Source organism: Macrobrachium rosenbergii, chromosome 37 (genome assembly GCF_040412425.1).
Source record: "Macrobrachium rosenbergii isolate ZJJX-2024 chromosome 37, ASM4041242v1, whole genome shotgun sequence".
Taxonomy (NCBI): Eukaryota; Metazoa; Arthropoda; class Malacostraca; order Decapoda; family Palaemonidae; genus Macrobrachium; species Macrobrachium rosenbergii.
Window position 1 is genome coordinate 22,664,037 of NC_089777.1, and position 18,269 is coordinate 22,682,305.

Here is an 18,269-nt window from a genome sequence, read left to right on the forward strand (position 1 = left end):
GTTCGACCTGCCATAAGCCAGCTTAATAATAATAATAATAATAATAATAATAATAATAATAATAATAATAATAATAATTGACAAACTTTCGTAATAGCATGAATTCTGCAATGGGGAAACATATCCAGAGTTATGTATGGGTACAAATATATTTTATTTAATTTTTGAATATATTTATACCAAGCATAACTGTGGATTTGTTTTTCCAATAATAATAATAATAATAATAATAATAATAATAATAAATAAAAATAAATATCCTTTGTTTAAGCTCAGGGCCATATACAGAGACAGGCAGTGTAGAAACAATGCAACACACAAAATTTAGATACACAAGATAAAATTATAATGATAAACGGCTACACCCAAACGGTTGCTTATGTAATAATAATAATAATAATAATAATAATAATAATAATAATAATAATAATAATAATAATAATAATAATAATAGTATCAAAATCAAGAAGAAAGCATCACTCTCTGATGTGGCAATACCACGGGACACCAGAGTAGATGAGAAAGAAAGAGAAAAACTTGATAAGTATCAAGACCTGAAAATCGAAATAAGAAGGATATGGGACATGCCAGTGGAAATTGTACCCACAATCATAGGAACACTAGGCGCGATCCCAAGATCCCTGAAAAGGAATCTGGAAAAACTAGATGCCGAAGTAGCTCCAGGGCTCATGCAGAAGAGTGTGCTACTAGAAACAGGGCACGTAGTGAGAAAAGTGATGGACTCCTGAGGAGGCAGGATGCAACCCGGAAACCCCCGACACTATAAAAACCACCCAGTCGAATAGGATGACTGTGACAGACAAAAAAAAATAATAAAAATATATAAAAAATAAGAATAATAATCCACAATTATATAAACGAATTACTCTATTTGTAAAGATAAAAACAGATTTTCGAACATCCGAACGTTGTTTACGTAAGCAATGAAGGAGAACACCGTTCAGGTGTTCTAAAGCCTGTGTTTTTATCTTTGACAGATAATGTGGTTTGTTGATATAATTGTGGATTTTTAGTACATAACGTTTTAATCACGCCATTGTGAATTTCGTAAAAATAATAATAATAATAATAATAATAATAATAATAATAATAATGATTTTGCAGACATGGACCATAGGCGGATACAGCATTCAGGTGCCATAAATTGAGAGAAAAAGATGATTCAGTGAAGAGAATTTCATTGAAATATATATTATTTCTCAGCAATAAAAGTAGTAATAGATTATTGATAATAATATTGATATTATTATTATTAATATGTGAATGATTGTTTGCGTGTTTTTGGTGGCCATTCGTCCCATGGCTCAGATCCAAAAAATGAGGCTATGGCAATCCCGAACTCTAGAGTCAACCGGTTTGGCCAAACCTTCAAACCGTTCACTTCAAGGATGTGGGCATTCTCTGACCATTTCTGTGTTTCCTGAAGCATTGAGCTTGCATGTTTTAATAAGGATTAGTACAGTGTCAGACGAAGAAGGTATTTAAAAACAAAAAGAGCACATTTTCTTTGTAGTTTAGGCCTAGGTTTTGGGTAGCCACATTCGGCTTAGCATCCTCCCCACCAGAAAAGAAATATAATAAAATATAAATTAATTAAGAATAAATGACCAAATTCAAACTTGGTTTTGCCAAGAGGAATTTTCCATAAGATCATCCCCTCGTTACATAATGCGGGGTTTCTTGACCTTGAACCCTTCATTTGGACACGTTCAGTCGACCAAAATTTCTTACGAAAGAAACGCATCCTGTTACGTCACGCTACCCTATAGGAAGTGCGAGTTGTGTCAGCAGTCAGTGCCATGGACTTATTTCGAGAAGGGGTTTGGCCAATTCAGTGACACTCTGGCTGATTCTAGTTAAACTTCTTTCCCGTCAAGTCGTATTTAAATGACGCTTCGTAAAAATAGGAAACGAAGCAAAAATTAGACTTTTGTTGCATCACGGTAACGTAACAAGAGGATGTGGCAGGACGCCAGAAACGCGTTACTGTGGAAGAGTGTTTTCGTTGCAGAAGATTTGCTTAATTCGCTCTTGACCTCTGACAAACAACGCTGGTAAAATTTACATATATTTCACTTTTGTCCAGTGAGTCGTGACCGAATATATACATCCTGTATATATATATATATATATATATATATATATATATATATATATATATATATATATATATATATATATATATATATATATATATATATATATATATATATATTTAAATATATATGTTTATATAAATATTTATATAGATATGTATATATGTATATATTTGTATATACAGTATATATAGAGAGAGAGAGAGGCAGACAGAGAGAGAGAGAGAGAGAGAGATTTTGTAAGGTGTCAGTCATAAGTTCCTCAATGCAGAGTCAGATTTTTATTTATGCATTTATTTTTTTATGATTATTACCCGACTCATTAACGTACTTTCTTGCCATAATAATTATGTTTTGATGTATTCTACAGCTGTTGCTGATGTATATATGTGAGCGATTTATTTGTTTCTCTTATTTTTACGTCACTCATTGACTTAGTATTCTGTAGAAGAGGATTTTCAGCAAGATAGCGGCTTTGTATGAATGGTTTTTTTTGTTATTTTATTGTATTCTCTATGAACAACAACAAATCATTAATATTTTCAAGGATAAATTACGCTTTGTTTCATCTTTTCCGCGTCAAAGATGCAGTAAAAAATAAATGGTATTTTTAAGGATGCATGTTTTTATTTAGCTATTTTTACCAACTCAAATACAAAGGACAACAATTCTGTTTCCACTTGAAGGATATTTATGGTCTTTCAAAGTTATATCACGTCAGTATTACAGCGGAAATATTTTCTACACATTTTGATTTGTCATACTTTATCATATTTCAAACTTTTCCTGCGTCAAAATAACTATAAAAATAAAATTCACCGGACAATTTTTTTTAAGTCCCAGGAATTTCTGCTTTAAAAGACCTACCTACCAGCGAGATTAAGGAGCTTAAAAATACACTCGCATAAAAAGGAATAAAAAGTTTTCTGACGGACGAAAAGTTCGTTTCTGCCATTGTTACAGTTTGTCCGGGTACATGTCTTCGACCAAATCAAAACACTCGTCCGAGACTCCGAGGCCAGTTTAGAATAGCGAGCGAATTCTATTGGACAAGTTTGGATTAGCGAGCGAATTCTGTTGGACTCATTTGTCTTCGCCCTTTAAATGGGAGCTGCAGAGTCATTCACTCGATATCGTGTGATGTGAATTCACGGCTCGGATCCCCTCTCTCTCTCTCTCTCTCTCTCTCTCTCTGTGTGTGTGTGTGTGTGTGTGTGTGTGTGTGGCTATTTAGTCCCATGCGTTGTCCCTGTGCCTGCCTGTGCGTGGGCGGGGCCAGAGATGGACTTTAGACTCAAGTTCTGTATCAGAGAAGAAGAAGAAGAAGAAGAAGAGAAATCGCAGTGCGAAGACGTCGATCAGGCCTCCGTCGTGCCTTCGAGGAAATGATGATGCACGTGGTGCTGACTCAACAGGTGCACCTAAAGTAACGTGGAGGAGACGGAGGGAGGAGGAGGAGGAGGAGGAGGAGGAGGCAGCGGTGTGGTGCGGTGTGTGTGTGTGTGTGTGTGTGTGTGTGTGTGTGTGTGTGTGTGCCTACCTACCTGGGAGTTCTTGTGAGAGGAGGAGAAGAGCGCTGTGGGCCTCGGTCACTCTGTCAGTCGTTCGCCGTTCGTCGTAGCGGTCGTATGTGTGTGTGTGCGCGTCGTGGCGCTAGCGCTCCCGTCTCGTCTCGTCGTCAGCGCTGTGGTGTCGTTTGTGCGCTCTCCACAACAGCAGCAGAGGCGGTGTGTGTGTGTTTGTTGTGCCAGCGCTCGCTCTAATAGGTCGCTCAGCGTCCCCTGATCTACTTTAGCTGTCGACGGCGGCTATCTTCTTTCCGCTGCGCCTCTCTACAGGTGGATGGATGTTGTCTGTTGTCGGATCCGTCGAGAGGTACCCCAAGAGACTCTCGGACGTCTGAATCGCGGAGCCAACTTCTGGAAGTGCGAGCGAATCGTTACGAAAGCGGCCACCTCGAAAAGTCAGTCAGTCAGTCAGTCAGTCCGGCCGTCGGCAATTCGCGAGTGGTGAGCTCTGGGCCATTCTCTTCGCAGATAAAAGCAAAAAGTATAAAGTTGATAAGATAAAAACAGTCGCTACGGAATAAGAGACTCAAAGTACATCTGAGAGAGAAAGAGAGAAATCACTGGCGTGACGAGAACCTCTAGAAGAATCCACTGCCAAGTCATTTTTGGAAAAGTCGTCTTGACTTTGGGAGCAGAGAGAGAGAGAGAGAGAGAGAGAGCAAGAGAGAGAGAGAAGGCAAGGTCAAGTTCACCTGTTCTCTCACTCGCGCGCTCCGCACTCTTCCTCCTCCTCATTCACCTGTACAGACGAGACAGACAGTGCCAAGGAACTAACTATTACCACTACTTCTCAGAGAGCAGGAGAAGGCAGGGAGGCCCCCCCCTCCATCCCCTCTCACTTCTCGAAGTGCCTCATACCAACCCCGAACCCTCCCCCTCACTATCCCCCCTTCCCAAAAGCCCTCCAGAGACCCTCCGAAGGCACCCACCGTCTCCGCTCTTCTGCTACCCGAAGAAGACGCCTTCGGTGAAAGGAAAAGTCCCCCCCTTCCCCAGCCCCGTCGTCAGGCGTGTACTGAATGGTGTTGGTGGTGCCGAGTAACGCCAGGCTTGACCTGACCTAAATATCCTTCACAATCTCCTCCCCCCCCCACCCCCAACCCCACCCCTCGTGTGTGTGAGTGGCCCTGATTCTAGTACACTTGACCTGGCCTCTTCTCCCGGCACTGCTGGAAGATCCGTCATCAACCCTCCCCTCCTCCTCCCCCTTCATTTTCCCACTCCCCTCCCTCCTCCCCCTCCCCAATCTCGTGGCTGGCTCGTGGCTAGCGTCCGATGTCCCTCTACGCTATCATCCCGAATTATGGATTATATCCTCCGGGGCATTGCAAAAGGAGGGACGTGTGATTGCCTGCCTCTCGTTACCGCTCTAATCTATCTGGTTTGATAATCGCTCATTGACCCGCGTGTAAGCTCGTCATTTTTATATTTGTATATATATATATATATATATCACGCCATCATTGCCAGCAACCTCCAGAGAAGTTATCTTCGAAAACTTGTCTGGGCTATCGGTCTACGGTAGTCGTCAGCAGCACAGTTTCGGGATAACACCGTTGTGTCAGCAGCCGCCGCCGCTCGGTCTCGTCCCTCGAGAGAGAGAGAGAGAGAGAGAGAGTGTGTCTCTCTACTTGAGATCAAAGTCGCCCCCCGAAAGCCGCCACCCTGCAGAGGAGGGAGAGAAAGGCGCCCTCAACGCCCGGCCTCATGGCTAAGGTTCTGTCGACGGGCGGCGGAGGTGGGAGCCAAGTGGGCGGAATGTACGTCCTGGGGAGCGGCTCCGCCACTCTCACCTTGTCGGCGGCAGTGTCGGATGAAAGTTGTTCGGAAGTGTCGAGCTCGTCGCCGCTCACGGCGCCCTCCTCTCTCTCCCCTCCCGCCCTCGTCAACGTGGGCCTGAGCGTCGGCATGAGTCCGCCCATCTCGCTGGCCTCCTCCGACATCGGCGAGGTGGACCTCGACTTCTGGGACCTCGATCTGAACTCGCACAGTCCTCCTCACGGACTGGCGGCCGCCGCCTCTACGACTTCGGTGCTGGTGGAGCGAGGTATCAAGGCCTACTCGGACACCTCCTCCATATCAGGTGGGTCGTGGTCGTCCTTGCTCTGGTGCTTTTGAGATATATGTATATGTATGTGTATGTATATACATATATATATATATATATATATATATATACATATACATACATGTACATATATATAAATATTCAGTCTATACTCATATATAAAAAATATATATATATATATATATATATATATATATATATATATATATATATATACATACACAAATACACACACATATCTAATACAACACCAACAAAATACCCGGGGCATCAGGAATTCCCCATGCCCACACGTACCCCATGAGTAATAATAACTAGCGGTTCAGCAGGCGAAAGCATTCGTCGCCTCTCCAGGTCGTAGTATTGCAACTTGTCTGGCGTTCATTAAGACAGTGATGTAATCACTTATCCCAATGCACAGCGCGACCGTCACGATGACTAAGTATTAATAGACAGATACCCAATGAGCTTTTCGCCCAAAATGGGAATGCCCTGGGTTGATGGGCATGCGATAAGTGCCCGGTTGTAGGTCACGCTTGTTTTGTTTTCATGCACAAAGGGAAGTCGTCTTGTAATTATTTCCTTTGGAGCGGTTTATGAGTTGTTTACTAGTGATGTTTATCAGTATTACTATATACTTCTTGGCGAATATATTTTACCATCATAGAATCCACATAACTTTGATATTTCACCTCCACCAACAAAGCTAGACTGCTGCCATTTTTTCCACTGGTGTCTTTGTGTTGAAAAACAAAATAATTTTTAAATAAATTTTATGACAGATTTCAGTGATATTTTGTAGAAACGAACTGTGAGCAGTGGAAGGCGTTACTAAATTTCCAATATATATGCATCTACAAATATTTGTAGATGCATCTTATGCATGTATCCACGCATAGATACATCTACAGATATTTATAGATGCATATGCATGTATCCACGAATAAGATACATCTATAAATACCTGTAAATGTATCATGTTTTGTGGATATAGCTGGAAATTTAGTTACGACTGAGGCTAGAGGGCTGCAATTTGGTATGTTTGGTGATTGGAGGGTGGATTATTAACATACCAATTTGCAGCCCTCTAGCCTCAGTAGTTTTAAGATCCGAGGGCGGACAGAAAAAGTGAGGACAGAAAAAAGTGCGGACGGACAGACAAAACCAGCACAATAGTTTTCTTTGACAGAAAACTAAAATAATGAAGACATACGTACTTACTTATTATAACTTATTGATATTCATCTCTGATTATATGTTTTTACGAGTCAGCCATATTTTTTTCAATTATTAAAAACGTAACTAGTGATTTTATTCCATATGTTAGAAAAGTGAAAGTAATCTGTAATGAAATTATTATAATTGTTATATTTTTAAATGTGTTCACAAAGCATATTATTACCAAAACTGAAAGTGACTTTGCATGTGGAACTAATTCATAAGAAATTAGCTTACAAAGCTTCTTCATAAGAATAAAAAATGCAAGTGCATAAGAATAAAGGAAGATTATCCAAAAGAATATTAACAGCGCAACGTCAAGAAAAATATATAGGTAAAGAAGCACCGGTTGAGCAATAAATAGGAAAATATTATTTTATCTCAGTTTTGTATATTTTCGGTTTGTACATTTTGTATATTTGCGTTTAGGTATAACAAGTGTTGTAGTTGTGTCTAAGATAATGGTGGCTTTCTTATCTAAATCCGGTTATTGTCATTGAGATAGAATAAAAACCAGTTACCTTCTTTATTTTATCACCGCAGGATCTGATTTTCCCGTATGATTTATTATTTTTAAAGTTCAGACGGGCTAAAAAATTATTTTTTAAGTTCAGACGGGCTAAGTAAAAAAAAATTTTTATGTTCAGACGGGCTAAGGAAAAATAATTTTTTAAAGTTCAGACGGGCTGAGGAAAAAAAGTTTTTTTTAAGTTCAGACAGGCTAGTGAAAAATAATTATTTTTAAGTTCATACGGGCTAAGGAAAAATAATTATTTTTAAGTTCAGAGGGGCTAAGGAAAAATAATTTTTTCTTTTAGTTCAGACGGGCTTAGGAAAAATATTTTTTTTTAGCTCAGACGGGCTAAGGAAAAATAGTTTTTTAAGATCAGACAGGCTAAGAAAAAATAATTTCTTTAAGTTCTGACAGGATAAGAAAAATAATTTTTTTAAGCTCAGACGGGCCAAGGAAAAATAATTTTTTTTAAAGTTCAGGCAAGCCAAGGAAAAATAATTATTTTAAGTTCGGACGGGCTAAGGAAAAATAGGTTTTTTTTAAGTTTAGACGGGCGAAGGAAATTTTTTTTAAGTTCGGACGGGCTAAGAAAAATATTTTTTTTTACGTTCAGACGGGCTAAGGAAAAATAATTTTCTTTAAGCTCAGGCGAGCTAAGGAAAAATAATCTTTTTAAAGTTCAGGAAAAAATTTTCTTTGCGTTCAGACGGGCTAAGGAAAAATATTTTTTTTTTAAGTTCAGACGTGCTAAGGAAAAATAATTTTTTTTCAAGTTCAGACGGGCTAAGAAAATTTATTTTTTAAGTTCAGACAGGCTAAGGAAAAATAATTTTTTTTGTTCAGACGGGCTAAGGAAAAATATTTTTTTCAAGTTCAGACGGGCTAAGGAAAAGTAATCTCTTTTTAAGTTCAGACGGGCTAAGGAAAAGTAATTTTTTTTAAGTTCAGACAGGCTAAGGAAAAATATTTTTTTAAAGTTCAGATGGGCTAAGGAAAATTATTTTTTTTTTACAAGTTCAGACGGCTTAAGGAAAAATATTTTTTTAAGTTCAGACGGGCCAAGGAAAAATTATTTTTTTAAAGCTCAGACGGGCTAAGGAAAAATTAATTTTTTTAAGTTCAGACGGGCTAAGGAAAAATTATTTTTTAAATCTCAGACGCGCTAAGGAAAAATGGTTTTTTTTTTTAAGTTCAGACAAGCTAAGGAAAAATAATTTTTTTCTTTAACTTCAGACGGGATAAGGAAAAATAATTTTTTTTAAAGTTCAGACGGGCTTAGGAAAAATAATTTTTTTAAGTTCAGACAGGCTAAGGAAAAATAATTTTTTTTTTAAGTTCAAAAGGGCTAAGGAAAAATAATTTTTTTTTAAGTTCAGACGGGCTAAGGAAAAATAAACTAGGCCTACCCTTTAGAAAATGTAGGCCTATAAACATGCCTCTTTAGCTTATTACAGTCCCTTTATGTTTTTTTTTTTACAGTTTCTCCATATTCAAATCCTATTCAATATGTAAACGAAGATTATACTTCCCATTTACAGGGTTTCAAATTCTCATGTCTGGAGGGATTTAGAACACATCCTAGGGGTTGGTATCACATTCCTCCATAATGCGTTTTTATTTTGGCATTTCCTCGTTTTCGTTTAAATGTCATGAACGCTGGAGTCGAATCCCCAATGGGTTTTTCCTTGGGTAATCAACAGCTGAATAATCGCGGATTATTTTTTGTATATATCCAGACCCCTAGCGGCTCCCTGTGGCCGAAGCTGCTTCTAAAGCAGGGCATTTTTAGGAGTTTTGCTATCACTTTCACAGACGAACATACAGAGAGAGAGAGAGAGAGAGAGAGAGAGAGAGAGAGAGAGAGAGAGAGAGGCTGTCTTACTCAGACACAGACGGACGGACCAGTTTTTATCAGCTGATAATATTTCTCCAAGTTAGGAAAGAATATTTTTATGTATCATATTTTTATTTCAGAGAGAGAGAGAGAGAGAGAGAGAGAGAGAATAATGTTTCATTTATCAGTCAGACATAAAAAGCGATACAGGTGGCATTTTCTGATACAGTCTTTGCATAACTTTCTTCACCTTTTTTTTTATCTTTTTTCTTTTTATTTTTTTTTACATCGCTTTCACTCCTCAGCCAAAGTCAAGGTTTTCTGTCATTTATTGAATATTTTCTTACTTTTTATATATATATTTTGCTCATTCAAGCAGACAGAAATCGGCCGCTTTCAAAACGCAGCTAGAACAGAAACTTGACTGAATGACAGATTACAGTTATCATATTTACATACGAAATACATTAGATTACAGTCATTACAGAGATGGCACTACAAGACGATAAGGCTTATTTAAAATATCTTGAGGTATTTAGACACAGAATTACTGTATCAAGAAGACATTGCCATATATATATATATATATATATATATATATATATATATATATATATATAGAGAGAGAGAGAGAGAGAGAGAGAGAGAGAGAGAGAGAGAGAGAGAGAGAGAGAGAGAGAGAGAGAGAGGTTTTTATACTTCACAGACAATCAGAACCAATCTTCATATTTTAGCGGCGTTGTTCAGAGCATAATAAATTAACCCGAGTCTTTAAAGGAAACATTTACCTCCGTTCTGAAGACTGGCAATACTCGCTTGTATCACCTGCCGTAATGTCATTCGGCGACGTTTTTGTAAATCCCTTTATATCAGCTTTCGAGATATACCTTCCTGATAAGAAGGCACCACTTGAGTGTCGCTCAGCAAATCGTCGAAGATAAACAGTTTTGCTGTCAGTGCCGAAGGTCTCTGGGAGAAGATTGACATTCAGGTACACGAGAAAGCTTCTTTGCAACCCCACCCCTACCCCTGTCTCGCTTCCCCCCTCCCCCCCTACACTCCCCTGACCCTGTCTATATTGATAGGTGTCTTCATTTGAGCGTGGTTACACCTGTATGCACCGGTTCCGATTTTGAGGGTCTGTTTTCGACCACGGTCCAGGCTGTATCTTAAAATCGTGCAAGTGGATTTGGACGAAATTTTTGGGAGGGGTGCGCTTTGGGACAAAGAAGTGGGGTCTGGAATTTGAGACGAATCCGTTCATTTCTCTTTGAGATATTGTTTCATCTGTGGTTGCTGGTTACTCTATTCTTCTCTCTCTGAATTTATTTTCTGTCTGTGCCCACCATTTATATTTTGTTTCACACCTGTCCATTTTATTCCTTGCAAGAATGTCAGCCAAATAAAAGCCCTCTTATCCTGATCCACTAAAAAAAAGTCAGTTTTAGAAAACTAATAATAGCAACAACAGCCAAGGACATTTCAATAACAGATAATCAACACGGGGTTACCGACCTCCTTTTTTTATTTTACTTTTTTCTTATTTTTCGTTTTTCTTTTTTCTTTTTTTTTACCCATTCCTGATCTATTAAAAAAAAGTTAATTTCAGAAAGTTAAGAATAGCAACAACAGCTGAGGACATTATTTCAATAACAGATAATCACCAAAGAGCTACTGGCCTCCCTCTTTTTTTTTTTTTTTCTTCTTCTTTTCTTTTGCTCTTTTTTTTTTTTTACCCAATCCCAACCACGTCGCCCTCTGCAAATGTTTTGAAAACAGAGTGATTGGACCCCAAGGTCTGGGCCACTTCTAACCTGACCGCCGAGTCTCGTTTAAAGGAAACAAAAGACGATATAACATCATTTCCTTCTTCTTCTTCTTCTTCATCTTCTTCTTCTTCTTCTTCTTCTTCTTCTTCTTCTCTCGTTCTCCTCCGTGACACCAGGGAAGGATGGCTGTTGCGGAGTCACGTGATAGCATTGTTTTTTATTGTTTTTTTTTTTACTTTCGTGATTTGTCAGTAGAAATTTGTTTTAAAACCTTTTAGTGTTTCTTTTTGTGATGTGATTTGAATGGTTATAGTTTTATTTGTGCAGTTGTGATAGTTTTAAATATATGTCAAATGATATGACTATATATATATATATATATATATATATATATATATATATATATATATATATATATATATATTTATATATTTATATATATATTTTTATATATTCATATATGTATATAAATATATATATATATTCATATATATATATATATATATATATATATATATTTATATATATATTTTTATATATTCATATATGTATATAAATATATATATATATATACATATATATCTGTGCGTGTGCGTGTGCAGGACGCACATGCACACACAGGACCCACTCCTGTGCACACATTATATCCATAACTGACCATGCCTTTATATCAACGTGTCTTAAATTAGGAGAAATATCTTTCAAATGGGTCTATTCGAATGAATTGGAGCAAATAATACCACCTTACTGAATGGTTCTCTTTTGACAGACAGGTTTCATGATTAATATTAAACACATCCCAGATTCCTTTCAAGGCTGTGAGTAGGCCTAACGGGACTTTGGCTTTTGCGTAAGATTTCCAATTTTATTACGATTGTTGGTGTATTTGTACCATCACAAAAGGAACGTCAAATTAGGCTCTCTCTCTCTCTCTCTCTCTCTCTCTCTCTCTCTCTCTCTCTCTCTCTCTCTCTCTCTCTCTCTTAGTTCTTTTTCTCAAGAGCTATTCTTTCTCTCTCTCTCTCTCTCTCTCTCTCTCTCTCTCTCTCTCTCTCTCTCTCTCTCTCTCTTCTCAGTTAGTTCTCTCTCTCTCTAGTTCTTTTTCTCAATAGTCTCTCTCTCTCTCTCTCTCTCTCTCTCTCTCTCTCTCTCTCTCTCTCTCTCTCTCTCTCTCTCTGTTAGTTCTTTTTCTCTCTCTCTCTCATAGTTCAATAGCTATCTCTCTCTCTCTCTCTCTCTCTCTCTCTCTCTCTCTCTCTCTCTCTCTCTCTTCTATTTCTTTTTCTCAATAGGTATTCTCTCTCTCTTCGTTCTTTTTTCTCAATAGCTACTCTCTCTCTCTCTCTCTCTCTCTCTCTCTCTCTCTCTCTCTCTCTCTCTCTCTCTCTCCGCAAACACATACCCACTCATTTTTTTGCACGATCATTAGTAATGTTGTTGTTGCAACGGGGCGGCCAGCAGCAGCTGCCTGCCCAAGAGGGGCAGGGCAGCTTTTGCTGCCTCGTCGAATCCGAGATGGCAGCGGCTGAGCTCGACGAATTTCTCCACTCCTTCCGGCAACCTTGAGGATGTGTAGATGCTGAAAGGACACCTTTTTTTTCTTTTAGATCCTCCTCCTCCCTCCTTCCTCCTCCCTCCTCCTCCTCCTCCTCCTCCTCCTCCTCCTCCTCCTCCTCCTCCTCCTCCTCCTCCTCCTCCTCCTCCTCCTCCTCCTCTTCTTTTTGTGGTCTGAATGAGGAGAAAGTTGTGACGCTTTTTTGAAATCATAAAAGGCTTATAGGTTGGCTGGCTGTCTACCCGGCCCCTGTAACGGTAGATTAGCCAACCAAGGATAAACTAAGTCATGTATTTTTTTTACCGTAGTTAGTATGCTGTAAGTTTGATCTCGGGGGTATCTTATCTTTTGGGATTTTTTCACAGTGTCTGTAAATTGTCTGGTATGTATATATATATATATATATATATATATATATATATATATATATATATATATATATATTATATTATATTAAATATATATATTTATATTATATTAAATATATATATATACATATGAGTTTTTATCACATCACCGCGATTCATATACAAGCATTAAGCTACAAACGTCCTTTAATATCCAATTCGCTCTACCTCGGAAAGAATATATTTTCATATAATATGTTACCGAAGGGGAATTTTTTAGTTGATAACAAGTTCGTCGTCCCGTGGGCTCGAACCAACGAAAGACAAGAACTCAGGACTACAGTGACGCCTTTACCCACACGGCCAACAAGAGTACATATATGTGTGTACTGTATATATATATATATATATATATATATATATATATATGTGTGTGTGTGTGTGTGTGTGTGTGTGTGTGTATGTGTGTGTACGCTCTCCCCATCTTAAGCCTTCCAGTTTTATAGCCCTTGTGGTCTGGCGTAGCCAGTGGCTTGCTTCTGGTCTTATCCTTAGGTCCCTTTGTGAGCAAGTCAGCCTGGTTTAGGTTGACCAAAGACATCTGACTAGCGACCTTGGCTTTCACTTTTACCCTGAGAGAGAGAGAGAGAGAGAGAGAGAGAGAGAGAGAGGAGAGAAGGGGGTGGCTTTCGAATAACTGTTCTCATTTATTATAATATAGAAATCTCCTTTGCTAATCGTCAAGTATTTATAAATAGAACTTTGTTTTATGCACTAAATGACAATATATATATATATATATATATATATATATATATATATATATATATATATATATATATGTGTGTGTGTGTGTGTGTGTGTGTGTGTGTATATATACAAAAATATATTATATATATACATATATATACTCATATATATTATAGATATGTAACATGTAAAATTCCCAGTACGACTGTAAAGCATATACAAGTATATACTGTAGCATGAGCCATTTTCCTTAAATTCCAACATCGCCATTAGACTCATGTACCGGCGCAGGCATAAAGATGATAACGCGTCATGTGCGTCAGTATCAGCGCCCCACTCCAGAATAGCATTCGAGTTCAGAGTCTCAGCATAAGCCTAAGCTCATGTTACCCTGTGACCCTCTCTTGGTGATTAACGTCGATAAGTGAAATTAGATAAGGATAGTGTACATGTCCCCCCTGTGAACAAGGTATCCAATCTACGTCCTCTGTGTAGGTCAGTGTCGGGTGATTTTGGTTGATGGGTCTAAGGCGTCCACGCTAGGCTTAGTATGTCTTGTGACAGGTTTAAGGCGGGTTTTGCTCGGTCCTGTTATCGCTCAACGATGATCGTCAAACGATTTTTAGAGCAGTAATCTGCTGGGTTTTATTTTAATTGGGCTGTTTTGCTTCGAACGACTGGCGGTAGACCTCTGTCAGGCGGTCAGAGCAAAACAGCCACATCAAAAAACAGGCAAGTTATCGCTCCAAAAATCGTTTGACGATCGTCGTTAATCCATGAGCGATCATCGTTGATCGCACTGAGCAAAATCTACCTTTATTGTTCTATTTTAATCCCTTACCGTAAGGCCCGTGTTGGCACAAAGCCGTCGCAATCTAGACCAGTCTTCTAACCGTAAATCAGATTGTTTTGGTTTATGCATTACTACCTTTGCAACGGCGCCTCGGTTTGCCTGTGATTGTCTCTTTTTTTTTTGTTACCAGTAACTTTATCATTTCTTCTTGTTTAGTTTTCTTCTCTCCTTTACTGTTTGCAGGGCTTCTGAATTTATATATTTTTTTTTTTTACTTTTCCCCTGGATTTCTCCTCTTGACATTTTAAGGAAGCAGGTATTTCATTAGTTTTGACACTTGTGGATCTAACATTACTCCGTAGGCTGTAGTCTTGGCGATACTGCTTTTATGGTCCAACACTGGCGGATCCAGGAGTGTGGGCCACCTGGGCACGTGCCCCCGAAAAAATACTGACAAAATAACAATATTGAAGATTTAGATAATAACATAAATGAGAAATATAAAAATGGGAAAAAAATAAAATAAATCTTTTATAGAAATATATATGTGTGTATGTGTTTATGTATATGTATGTATACATGTATAATATGAAAATTGGTGCCCCCCATGAAATTTTTCTGGATCCGCTATTTTCATGAAAGCTCATACCTGTCAATTGCTAGCACTAATTTTGCTATTCCTGCTATTGCTTGTCGGTTTTGTATGCTATGAAAAGCACCACACTTTCTCTCTTGTTTGGGATCTGATTAGCGAATGATTTTCTACGAAAAATATAATCAGTTTTCCCCTCTGGTACCACAGAGGTATTCCAGAAGGAACTGTATTGATTTATCATTCACTTTTTCCTAATGGATACTCCCGTACATTGTGGTATTCTCTGCCTTCCTCTGTATTCCCCTGAAACCCTTATTTTAGAACCAGTTCTATTTTTAGAGCAGCCGCGCCTGTCGCGGCTCCTTCACCTGAAAAAAATTTTTCAATCGCTTCTGCCAGTTGAATAAGAACCTCTTTGGAAGGATTGATTGACTGATTGCTAGTTACCTTGCGTTGCAATGATCACGGTCTCTGACAACGATTCTATAAGTTATTGTTTAATGTTGTTTAACGAGATCATATTGACAGTCACATCTGGTTGTTATGGTTTTTGGAGGGTGAGACAGAATTACGCAATGGTGCTTTTAAATGCCATGTGATATTTTACTTAAATTCTTCTCATTCTTATCTTCTGTTTATTTGTTTATTAACTTCTCAATATCATTCCGTTATTTTCACTTGTATGCTACTGTTCCCTCCATCTCCCTTTTTTTATATTCTCATCACATTCCACCGTTTATCAAGTTTCTCATTTCCTGATGGGTTGTTTGTTTCCTCTCACGTTTCTGAATGTTTTCAACAGAAGCTGTATTTTTTTTTTTTTGGTAATCCATTTATCGTCATTAATCTTTTTCTTCTCCTACATCCTGAGCCGTCATTAAATTCGCCCAGAAAAACGCTCCTTGTGACATCTCTCGATGTCTCCCGAGCCAAAGAAGCTGAGACATCGCCATCCGAAGGGCAAACGTGCTTGTAGCTGACTTGACATCTTTTTTTCCCCTTAAGCCCCCCCCTCCTTGCCTCCCCCCTCCCCTCCCACCCCAGCAGCAGCATAGACGAAGAAGGTCAGCTATGCCAAGCTCGGAAACCCTCCTTCTTCCCCCTCCCCTCCCCCTTCTGAAAACTTGGCCCAGCTTTTTACGATGCAACGTGTTTCCTGCGACAAGCCAGAGGCTTCCTTGTGCAGGACGGTCTGAAGGAACTTGTGGGAGTGTCTTGCAGAGCGGGGCTCTCAATGCTTGATTTCATTCGTATTGCTAAGCGTGTATGTAAGCGTCGCTGTTATTGATTTTTAAGAGTGTCATCAGTGTGTGTGTTTCATGCTTGAAAATTTTATTATGATCATTGCTGATATTATTTTTATTGTTGCTTTTGTGGAATTAGCCTAAAAAGGCTGTCCATCTCTCTAGCAAGGATCCACAGACTAGCATTCCTGGGCGTACATCAAAATTAATAACAGGCTTTCAAAGCAAAGGACAAAAACATCACGTATCTAAAAAGGCCCCCATTGATCATATTACCCCCTGTTTTACCGTACCTTGGGCATTGCCTCTTGGGATACGTGGGGCTCAAAACGTGCCCCATCAAAGAAATCGAGAAATTCAGTTGGAATTCACCTAATGCATTAATCATGTACACTGCACAAGTAAGAATACAGTGAACCTCCTTGACGGGTGAGGCTGCTGGATATGTGACCTGGGACATTCCCCGAAATTTAAATGCCACCATTCATTTTCATGCAGAGGCGGACGGGAGAGGCATCCAGGCGTATCCACCTCCGAGTTATGAAGAGAGCAATGTATGGGAGAAAGAGTAACACCTCATTTCAGAGAAAGCAGACAACCATGATTCTCGAAATAGGCATTATATTGACCAGAGATGTTCGACGTGTCGAGCAAATAAAACGCTGGGGATTCAGAGGAAGGCTGCGAAATGATTTGGCGATCAAATGCTATTAATAACGCCTACAGGAATTGGAGGGTACGTTCTGGCGAGCGTCAGGAGCGAGCCAAGCAAGTGGCAACTACTGGCATAGTGCTCACACACAGTGATTATCACGCCCTGTCATTAGATTTGGGTTCACCTGAAGCGATTATTTGGAATTGGTCCCTTCCTCTTCCTCCTGCTTTGCGAAGGCGGGAACTTTATATAAGTATTCTTGTGGGAGTTAAATTTGGGTACCATGGAAAGAGTAATGGGGTTCCCTTCATCCTTTCATACACAAAAGGAGTGATTGGGGGTGGGTTAAGTGCCAAGAAAACTGAACGAAAGCCCTGTCACTATGGCCATTATGATTGATTGCTTTGGTGATGATGATTATGATGGTGGTGGTGATATTGAATGACTACTGACTGCTATGTAGTCTTTTGATCGTGTTCAGAGATTATTGTTCGTGCTCTTGGCTTTCAGAGGAAGTCCCTCAGAGGTATATTCTGCCCTGAAATGGAAGACTGCAGTATCTGCAAATATACAGAACTGAGAAAAATGGTAGATACGGCGGCTTTCCCTTGCCTTACTACTGATTTTGCAGTTACTGCAAATGAGACCCCCTAAATAATCGTGGAAAGTATTGAAGAATCATTCTGAAACTGCAGTAACTTGTGTGTTTTGTGTTTCGCGACCCCAGTAGGTGGCATATCTCAATTTCGAAAATTTGCAGATACAGCAGCTTTAGTTTTTCATTTTAGGGCAGCATTGTAATCAGATTAATAAAAGGCCGTCATTGGTGCAGAGCGAACCTGCAAAAGACGCTAATCTTTATCCATGGAAGTTTTGGAATTCTTCTTCTTCTGAAAACATCTCTTTTTGAAATTCTTTATCCTGTTATTTTATTCTATTAAGAGCTTATGGAACTTTTGTATATTCCCTTCTTCCTCTTCTTCCAGAAGTGTCTGGAATGGTATCCCATCATCTTCTCTTTTTCCAGAAGTGTCTGGAAGTCTGTTCCTTCTCCTTCTTTCTCCAGAAGCTTCTGGAATGCTAACACTTCTTCTTCCTCTTCTTCATCCAGAAGTGTTTGGAGTGATATTCCTTTCTCTACCCCTTTTTCCAGAAGATTATAGAATTCTATCCCATCTTCTTCCTCTTTCCAAAAACCTTTGGAATTCTGTCCCTTCTGCTTCCTCTTTTTCCAGGAGCTTC

The 18,269-nt window shown here is 38.9% G+C and overlaps 1 protein-coding gene across 8 annotated transcripts in view; it reads left to right on the top strand.

Annotated features, from left to right (window-relative positions):
* Positions 1 to 18,269, top strand: part of EcR (Ecdysone receptor) — a 262,376-nt gene that overhangs the window by 194,363 nt on the left and 49,744 nt on the right. For 3 of the 8 annotated variants that reach the window (XM_067081775.1, XM_067081778.1, XM_067081781.1), the window contains exon 1: positions 3,717 to 5,768. The exons of 2 other annotated variants lie outside the window; for them this stretch is intronic. In XM_067081775.1, the coding sequence (XP_066937876.1) occupies positions 5,393 to 5,768 (376 nt within the window). In that variant the 5' untranslated portion in view covers positions 3,717 to 5,392. Of the gene's footprint in view, positions 1 to 3,716; positions 5,769 to 18,269 lie in introns of those variants that run through there. 3 more of the 8 variants (XM_067081780.1, XM_067081777.1, XM_067081779.1) reach the window with 2 other exon arrangements.